Source organism: Dictyostelium discoideum (genome assembly GCF_000004695.1).
Source record: "Dictyostelium discoideum AX4 chromosome 4 chromosome, whole genome shotgun sequence".
NCBI classification, from domain to species: domain Eukaryota; phylum Evosea; class Eumycetozoa; order Dictyosteliales; family Dictyosteliaceae; genus Dictyostelium; species Dictyostelium discoideum.
This window is the reverse complement of record NC_007090.3, coordinates 5,040,414-5,050,135: the sequence shown is the minus strand read 5'-3', so window position 1 is coordinate 5,050,135 and position 9,722 is coordinate 5,040,414. Positions and strand designations below refer to the sequence as shown.

Below are 9,722 nucleotides of genomic sequence, written 5' to 3'. Positions count from 1 at the left end.
ATTATTATTATTATTATTATTATTATTATTATTATTATTATTATTATTATTATTATTATTATTATTATTATTTTTATTATTATTTTTAGAAGTGGAAATTGATTTTAAAGTAACTCTATCATTTAATAATAATAATGATTCACCTTCAATATTGAATTTTGGAATTGAAGAAAATAGATTATTATCCCAATAGAATAATTCATAATTTTCATAAAGTAATTGAAAGATTTCAATACATAAATTAATGATTTTTTCATTTTGATTATTTTGATTATTATCTGATAATTGAATATAGAGATGTTTAATGAAATTTACAGCATCATAGGAAATGTAATCAGCATCGGTACCTTTGAATTTTTTTGGTGGTAATTGATAAATGTTGTTTTCATAAAGAAAATTAAAAATGGTATCAATTGTATTTGATGTAACTTTACTACCATTTGTATTTGATAGATCTTTAATTACCAAATCGAAAATGTCAGAGTAATTAACTCTTGGGAAGGTTGATCTCTTTTCAATGAACCAATTTATTAAATCTAAATTGTTGGTAGTTATCTTATATTTGAAATCTAAGAAATAATCACAAAATTTCAATACCAAGATATCCAACATTTCAATGTTTTCAATTTTACTAAAATGATCGAATAAATTTAAAATTGACTTTGAACTAAAATGGTGACCATAATCTTTAATTAATTGAGTTAACATTTCAAAATTGTTTAAGTTTAAAGTTACCATTTCATTTACAATTACTTTTGTAACGTAAAAATTAATATTTTCAAAGCTTGAAAATGACATAATGAATAATAAATCATTTGATAATACGTTTCTAATATGAATAATGAAATTATTACTAATAATATTTGAAAAGAATTTTTTGTTTTTTTCTGATGCCATCACTGATAAAAATTTGAAAATCTGTTCTCCATTATCTTGACAATTTATAAAGTATTGAGAATAATCTTTTTTGTCAAAATCATTCCAAATGGTTTCAATTCTCTTATCATTTTGCATCATTTCTAATAATTCCTCTAATGCAGAGTATTCAGCATTTTGAATGATGCAATTTTCATAATAACTCTTTAAAATTAATATACCGACAGTTTTTGTATTTTTACCAAATTGATAAAACCAATCTTGACATTCACTAAAATTAATGAAATCTTTAATTGGATAAATAATATCTTCAATGATAACTTGTAATGATTGAACATCTTTTTGAAAGATTGTTAATAATTTGAGTTTTTCATCTTTTGAAAGATTGTTTGATAGATCATTTAATTGATCACCAATCCATTTAACACCAACAACACCTGGATTAAAATATTTTGTAAACCAAATTAAAGAATCTATCGATTGATGAAATTTAAAAATTTCTTGTAGTAATGGTTCAATTTTATAATTCTTAATTATAAAATTTGAAAATTCATTTGTATTAAAGTTATTTTCATTTAGATTCTTGGAAATTGAATTAATGAACGATGATGATGCTGCTGATGTTGTTATTAATTTGAAAAGGTAAATCTCTTTAATCGATTGTAAATTAATGTTTGCAATAATTTCTTCCTCTGTATAATGTTGTCCAAGATATTGAATGATATTTGATTTTGGTAGTGAAGTATTATTTCTTGACACTATTAAGGTATCAATATTTTTCATTGTATCTTTTTCAACTATTTTCATTCTTAACATTTCTATTTGAATTTCATATCTGCTATTGATAAATGTACAAAAATCAATATTAAATGTGGCACCACCATTTAATTTTGCATTAAATTTCATTAAATTGTTGAGTAGCATTTGTTGAGTTTCTAATTTAACAATATTTGAGTTGAAAGCATCTCTATATGTGAAACCTTCTTTTCTATTATTTCCCAAGTATTCAATCAATTCCATATCATTAATTTTAATTGCACAATCCATTGGTTCTTTTGTTGTTTCAATATCGTGGAATTGTTCTGTAAACAATTTGAGTGCTTCTAAATTCTTAAATTTAACTGATTCCAATATTAAATCCACTGATTTCATTTGTTCTTTTTTCTTTTCACATAAACATTTCAAAATATCAATTATAATTTGTTTTTCACTATTATCACAAACAATTGACCCATATTTTAATGATCTTGATAATGTTTGTGGTGGTGATGGTGATGGTGATGGTGATGGCACTGATGATGGCGCTGATGATGATGTTATAAATAATAACTCTTTAATATTTTTTTTTCTTATAATTAAATAATCTTCTTGTTCACCTTTTTTAATGTTATTACCATTACCATTGAGAATTCTATCCTTTAATAATGTCCATGCTCTTCTTTTTATATAGAATGATATTGTTCTAATCCTTTTTAATGGCACTCTATTACCTAAAAAATATTTATTGATTGTGTCATAATCTAAACACATTGCCGTTAAATGAGTAAGAATAACATGAAACAAAAATTTATTTTTAAAAACTTTCCAAAATAATATTTCATGTTTATCCATCTTTTAAAATTATTTATATAAAATTAATTATAATTTTGAAAAAAAAAAAATAAAAGAATAAAAAAAATAAAAAAAAATCGGATGTCGGCAAAAAAAAAAAAAAAAAAAAAAAAAAATCTGATGTTTTTACTAAAAAATAAATTCCCATTTTGTTCTCAAAAAAATAGCAAAAAAAAAATTACAAAAAATAAATTTTTTATCTTGATAAAAAAAAAAAAAAAAAAATTAAATATGGATTATTTTATTTTTCCAATTTACATTTTTTATCTTGATAAAAAAAAAAAAAAAAAACCAATTCTATCAAATAAATAAATATCATTTCTGCGTCCATATAAAGTATTCTTGCATTTATTTTCTAAAATTGGGGTAGAGCTATTTTTTTTTAAATTCATCGATTAGTTCGGATGGTGTAGTCGGTTATCACGAATCCTTAACACGGATTAGGTCGTGGGTTCGATTCCCGCTCTGAATACAAACTAATGTTTTTGTGTAATGAATTACATTGTTTAATATTAATAAGTTTTAATAATCATAATATATCTAAAATAACATACCATTTTAAATTCACAAACTAAAAAACCTAAATTATCAAAAAAGCAAAAGATCTGAAAAACTTATCAGCAAAAGACCATAATAACTTCAAAGATCCTAAGATCCTTCTCACTTCAACGATCAAGCTAAGAAAAACAACAGCTAATTACTATTGTATTCCAGAATCATCTCTCCCAAATATTATATCTTTTGATCAATTCATATGATTAAAATAACCCTTCAGCTTAAATGATAAGCCTTTAAATAAATATTAAATAAAACTCGTATTAACACAGATGGACATATATCAATCTTGTTAATCCAATATTAAAAAAAAAAAAAAAAAAAAAAAAAAAAAACTTAAAATAAATAAATAAAAATAACATACTAATTCATAAACACAAATGAACCAATTCCAACAATTACACTACCAATTAATTATTAATTATCAAATCTAAAATAACATACAATTTTAAATTCACAAAAACTAAAAAACCTAAAATAAATAAATAAAAATAACATACTAATTGTATACTACAATAGTTTATTTATATCAAAAAAAAAAAAAAAAAAAAAAAAAAATAATCATAATATAAAAAAAAAAAAAAAACCAAGTAGAAGAAATCATAATATAACCAAAAATATCAACATATAACAATATAAAAATTTAAAAACTTAAAAATGAAATAAAATATAACAATACACCGCCTTTAGGTAAAAAAAAAAAATAATCATAATATTAATAATAGTAATAATAATAAGAATAATAATGATTAACAATTAAACAATAATAATTAAAATAATAATTAATTTATTTAGTTTTTATATATTTTAGAGTTTTCGTTCGAAACTCTTCGGCCGAAAATAACGAAAACTCGAAAATTATAAAAACTGAAAAGTTAGTTTTGATTCACGCTTTACAGCATTCATATAATATTAATTTGGATGTTGATTTTAGATTGCTGGTTCGATTCTGGAAATTAGGGTGTGGAACATTAATGCACCATTATTTTTGGGCCCCTGTAAAAACATCTGAATTGAATTCATATCTTTAAGTTAAACCTTCTTTTCAATTACACAAGCATTCAATCAATTCCTCATCCATTCATTTTAATTGCACAATTGATTCTTTACTTTTGTGGTTGTTCCAATATCCCTGGGTTGTTATGTAACAGTTTGAGTTCTTCTAAATTCTTTAATTTAAAATAATCTGTTCTTTTTTTCTTTTCACATAACAATTTCTATTTCATTTATAATTTGTTTTTCACTATTATTATAATCAGCTAATAAATGTTTTGATAATATTGTTGAGCGTGGTGCTTTAGTGTAAACATATATTTCTTTAATGAATTTATTACTATTATTATAACATTAATTGTGAATAATGTTAAATAAAAAAAATAAAAAAAAGAAAAACTATTTTCTAATATATTAGAAAAAAAAACAAAATTTTCAATGATTGGAAATCTTTTATAAATCAATAATATTAGAATTAAAAAAAAATTATATAAGAATTTTAAAAAATAATAAACAATCTAAAAAAAATAAAAAAGAAAATAGTTCACCAAAGTGTTTGATGGTTTGTTAATGAAAAAATTTTTGAGAAAAAAAAAAAAAAAAAAATTAGAAAAAAAAAAAAGTAAAACCACCGATTAGAAAAAATATCTTTTTCTATTATTGTAAAATGTGGGCAAATCTTTTTAAAAAGCTTTATAAGAATTAAAAATATCTTTTTTTTTTTTTTTATTTTTTATTTTTTATATATTATTTTTTTTTTTTTTTTTTTTTTTTTTTTTCAATCATTTGAAAAGATTTGGTTGGATATATTTTTTTTTTTTTTTTTTTTTTTTTTCTTAAACCCATTTATTAAATTTATTTATTTCAATAAATTATTTTATTTATTTATTTATTATTTATTTATTTATTATTTATTTATTCTTGTTTAATTTAATTTAATTTTTTTTTTTTTAAAAAAAAAAATGAATTATTTTAAATATTTTATTTTCGTTGTATTTTTATTTTTCACAATAGTCAAATGTGAACAGTTGTTGGGAGAAATCGAAATCTCAAACAAAAATTTTGCAATTGATGCAAGTGTAGTCGATGTATGTATTTAAATTAGAAAATTTTGTTCATATAAAAAAAAAAATTTATATATTTTATTAATTTTTATTTTTATTTTTTTTTTTAAAAAAAAAAAGACTAAAATTAATTATATTTTAGATGATACAATTAAAACACCAAAATTAATAATTACATCAATTAAAGGTGATGCAACCAATATTAATGATATTATCACTGTATCTGAAGATAAAAGTACAGTTACATTTGGTGATTTTACTGAATTGTCTTCAAGTAATAAATTAGTTGGATTTAATTGGATTTCAATGTTAATTGCAAGTTTGTTATCTATTGGATTATTTGCAACAACAACAACAACAAATAAAAAGTCATCAATTATAATATTAATAATTGGTTTTATTTGTTTATCATTAATGATTAATGGAATTCAATCAATATCATTATCAGATGTATCAGTTAAAATTGAAATTAGAGTACCATCAAATTATCAATTTGAATCATTTAAATTGAAATTAAATTCTGGTTCTTCAAATATAGTTGGATTAATAGCAAATTCAATTGAAATTGATAGTTGTTCAATGGTGAAAGATCATTCAATAACAATTGGTCAATTGGTTGTATTCTCATCATTAAAGGTCTGTTCAAGTCTTGATATTAAAATCACCAATTTAGGACTTTCACCATCCAATACCATTGCTGAATTGAAAACAACTAGAAATATTGATTTACAATTTTCAAATGGTTTTTCAGGTTCAATCTCAATTGATTCACCAAGTGTAACATTAGATCCAGGTTGTACAACTACAATTTCCGGTCAAACTACTACTGGTACTTGTAATGGTGGTTCAAGCTCAAAACTATCAATATCAGCAGGTAATAGTGCGATTGTTAGAAATCTTGAAATAACATGCCCAATTGATAATAGTTGGAGAGTTACACCAGCATCAAGTGGACCTTCAACAAATTCACCATCAATTTTCACAACTCAACCTGCTACTAATTTTAATTATGGAAAATCAAATTTGGTTTTCATGGCACAATGGAATAATGTTAGTTTACTCGATGGTCCAGTTGAAAACTCATTCAATATAACTTATGTTACATGGAGTCCAAATAGTCATTGGTTAGTTTCAAAAGATCCTTCACCAACTTTAAAATCTGGTGTAAATTATGAATTTAGTCTTGAGCTTTTATTGGGTCAACCATTGGGTGAATATACATCTATCTCAAACGTTTCCATCTATTTCTTTAATCCAAAAGATATTACCAATCCAAATGGTAATTCAAGATATTTCCAATACTCAAACAAACCACCATTATATATGAAAACTTTTAGTGGTGCTAATTTCATATCCAATTCCAATTTCATCAAAACAAGTATAACATTTTCACCAACTAAAGATATTGGCTCTGCTGTTTTTGCACTTCAAATTAATCGTACTGCTGCTCTTACTGGTCCAAGTGAGATTTCAATTAGTATTAAAGATATGAAAATTACAATTCCATCTAAATCAATTACAACACCATCAAATATTTTATCAAAAGATTCTGAGTTATTAACATTACCAAGACCATCAACTTTATTAGATCCACAAGATTCATCAAGTTGTACATATAAACAAACTGATTTAGTACATTGGCATAATCCATCCACTTGGGCTAGTGGTTTTGTTCCATTACCTTCGTCAAATATTATTTTACCAGAAGGTAAAAGAGTATTGATTTCACCATGTTCAATCTCACAAACAGAAGTTTATAAAAAAATTACAATTCCACCAACTAGTGAATTAGTATTCAGTGATTCACCAATGACAATCAATGTTCAAGATATCTATGTTCAAGGTAAATTAACTATGGGTACCAATACTTGTAGATATAATGCCAATATTAATGTTATTTTCCATGGTAATAAAACAACTACTGATACAATCGCTCAATATTTCGGTTCAAAAGGTATTGCTGTTGCTTCTGGTGGTTTCATTAGTGTTCAAGGTAAACAATATCATAATACTTGGACAAAATTATCTACAACTGCTTGGACGTAAGTATTTATAATTAAATTATAATATACTTTATTCATTATTAGTGGTATATTTAACAATTAAATTTTTTTTTTTTTTTTTTTTTTTTTTTTTTTTTTTTTTTTTTTGATTTTTATAAATAAAAGTGGTGATTATGTTATTTATGTTCAAGATTCAATTAATTGGGAAGTTGGTCAACAAGTTTTAATTACAACTAGTGTATATAGAGATGAATCTGATAACCAAAATGAAGTTATGACAATTGCAGCTATTCAAGGTAAAGTTATTCAATTTACCAAACCACTTAGATATTATCATTATGGTGGTCAAGAATATCAAGCTGAAGTTGCATTACTTTCAAGAAGAATTGTTTTTAGAGGTGATGGTAATGGTCAGGAACAAACTGATTCTCAATCATTTGGTGGTCATGTATTAGTAAATGGTGAAGGTCAATTCTCTGGTATTCAATTAATTCGTATGGGTCAAACTAATATAAAAGCAAGGTAATTTTAAATTATTTAAAAGATTAATTAGTTTTTTATTTTATATATATTTATTTTTTTATTAATCATTGTACTTTATCAATATACATAGATACCCACTTCACTATCATTTAGCAGGTACAGTTAAAAACTCTTATATCTCTGATTGTTCAGTAACTAATAGTTATTATCGTTGTTATACAATTCATGGAACAAATAATGTCAGTCTAGTCCGTAATGTTGCTTTTGATATTCGTGGTCATTGTTATTATTTAGAAGATGGTGTTGAAGTTGATAATAACATTTGGTTCAATTTTGCTTCATATGTACATCCAATTGGAAAGCCAGCTGGTGGTCCAAGTCAAACTGGTGAAATTTTCCAACAATCTGACTCATTAACCCAACCAGCTGATTCAGGTAAGTTTTTTTTTTATTTTCTTTTTCTTCTTTTAATTCTAACTTTTTTTTATATTAACTATTAATATTATTAAAATTATAGCTGCTGGGTGTTATTATATAACAAATGCATATAACTCTTTGGTTGGTAATGCTGCAAGTGGAGGTTGGAGTGGTTTTGCTTTCCCAAATTTGTAAGTATTTTTTTTAAATTTTTTTTTTTTAAATATAAACTAATAATTGTTTTTTTTTAAAATTATAGGGATAAGCCAATTGGTAATCATAGAACAATTTCAATTATACCATCACAATTTCCATTAAAAGAATTTACAGGTAATACAGCACATAGTAGTGGTTATTATTTTGAAGAAGGTGGTTCAATTTATGTTGGTGGTAATCTTACATTTAATGAAGCAACTCAACTTTTAACCTATAATAGTGGTAGATTTTCAAGATCAACCTATTTCAATGGTACTAAAAAAGATGGAAATGAAAGATGGATGAGATTTAACAATACTAAAATTTATCTTTCAAATAGAGGTATTCAACATTGGGGTGAAAGAGTTGAAGTGGTTGGATTGGAAAGTCATGATTCAATTAGACCATCAACATTGTTTGGTCAAGCATGGCTTTCAAATGCAATTGTTAATGGTCAATCTGGTAATATCGTTTCAAATCAAGGTAGAAACAGACAAGGTTTCCAATTTTATGATACCTATGTTCAAACCATTTTATCAAATATTAATTTTAGAAACTTTATTAAAGATCCAGATTCAGAAAATCCAGAATCTGATAATAGAGTCATCATTTCAATGACACATAGTGATGTTTTCAAACCTCAAGGTATTTCAGCAACAAAGCAAATCACACTAACCAATGTTGCTTCTTCTCAAGTGATTGGTCATCGTGTTGTTGAAACTGGAAGTAGTAGATACTTTAATTTCATTGATTGGGATACAAGTTTGGTTCCTGGTAGAACTGCTGTTGGTGCACCAACTTTAGTTGGTTCACATCAAAATTGGTGGCAATATGATGCTACTTGTTCCTATAATAATGATTGGTTATGTTGGGTTTGTGATAAAGGTGATAAAGAAATCGCTTCAATATCTGTACTCGTTCCTGGATTAATTGAAAGTGGTTATACTAATCAAGAAGAAGATTCATATGTTGGTACTGCTTCTTTATTCGGTAATGGTATCACAAATAGAAGATCAACAAACATAACAAGAAATGCAGGTATCACTGGTGTTTCAAATATGGGTTGGTATTTATGGTTCTCAACAGGTACACCAACCTCAATAAATATTTGGGTTGCTCAAGTCATAAAGAATAACTATTTATTTGTGGCTATCCCATACCCTGCAAATACAGAATTCTCAATTAGATGTGCATACAGATGGAATAACAAATTCAATTACAACTTTGTATTGGCAAACTCTGCCTCTGAAGTTAGAAATGGTAATGGTACAAGATATTATTTCGATCAAACTCATCTCTTTATCAAAGCTGTAAATTTAGCTTTAACTGGTAATGAATACTTTGAACGTGGTGGTGCTAAAGTTTATAATGTTTTCTGGGAATTCAATATTTATATTGAAGCATCAAATAAAAATGTTCAACCAGTTAATGGATTCTATACAGGTATACCTGATACTTTACCATCAGGCAATCTTTAATAATTTTAATAATTTTTAATAATAAAAAAAAAAAAAATATTAACTTT

General features: G+C 24.4%; 2 protein-coding genes and 1 non-coding gene across 3 annotated transcripts in view; 2 read left to right on the top strand and 1 right to left on the bottom strand.

Annotated features, from left to right (window-relative positions):
• The window catches only part of DDB_G0286899 (hypothetical protein), a gene marked incomplete at both ends in the record, with an annotated part of 3,129 nt that extends 642 nt beyond the window's left edge, over positions 1–2,487 (bottom strand). The window contains one exon of the mRNA XM_632420.1: positions 1–2,487. This exon is cut by the window's left edge and continues 642 nt beyond it. Within this exon, the coding sequence (XP_637512.1) occupies positions 1–2,487 (2,487 nt within the window).
• Positions 2,488–2,885: 398 nt separating this feature from the next.
• On the top strand, positions 2,886–2,959 carry tRNA-Val-AAC-18. Its single transcript has one exon. It is a non-coding gene; the product is annotated as a tRNA-Val (tRNA).
• A 2,038-nt stretch (positions 2,960–4,997) lies between these two features.
• Positions 4,998–9,675, top strand: DDB_G0286897 (hypothetical protein; the record flags this gene model as incomplete). Its single annotated transcript, XM_632419.1, has 6 exons — positions 4,998–5,123; positions 5,220–7,141; positions 7,268–7,624; positions 7,716–8,020; positions 8,103–8,193; positions 8,262–9,675. The coding sequence occupies 6 exons, from the start codon at positions 4,998–5,000 to the stop codon at positions 9,673–9,675; spliced, it is 4,215 nt and encodes a 1,404-aa protein (XP_637511.1).
• Between the last annotated feature and the right edge of the window lie 47 nt (positions 9,676–9,722).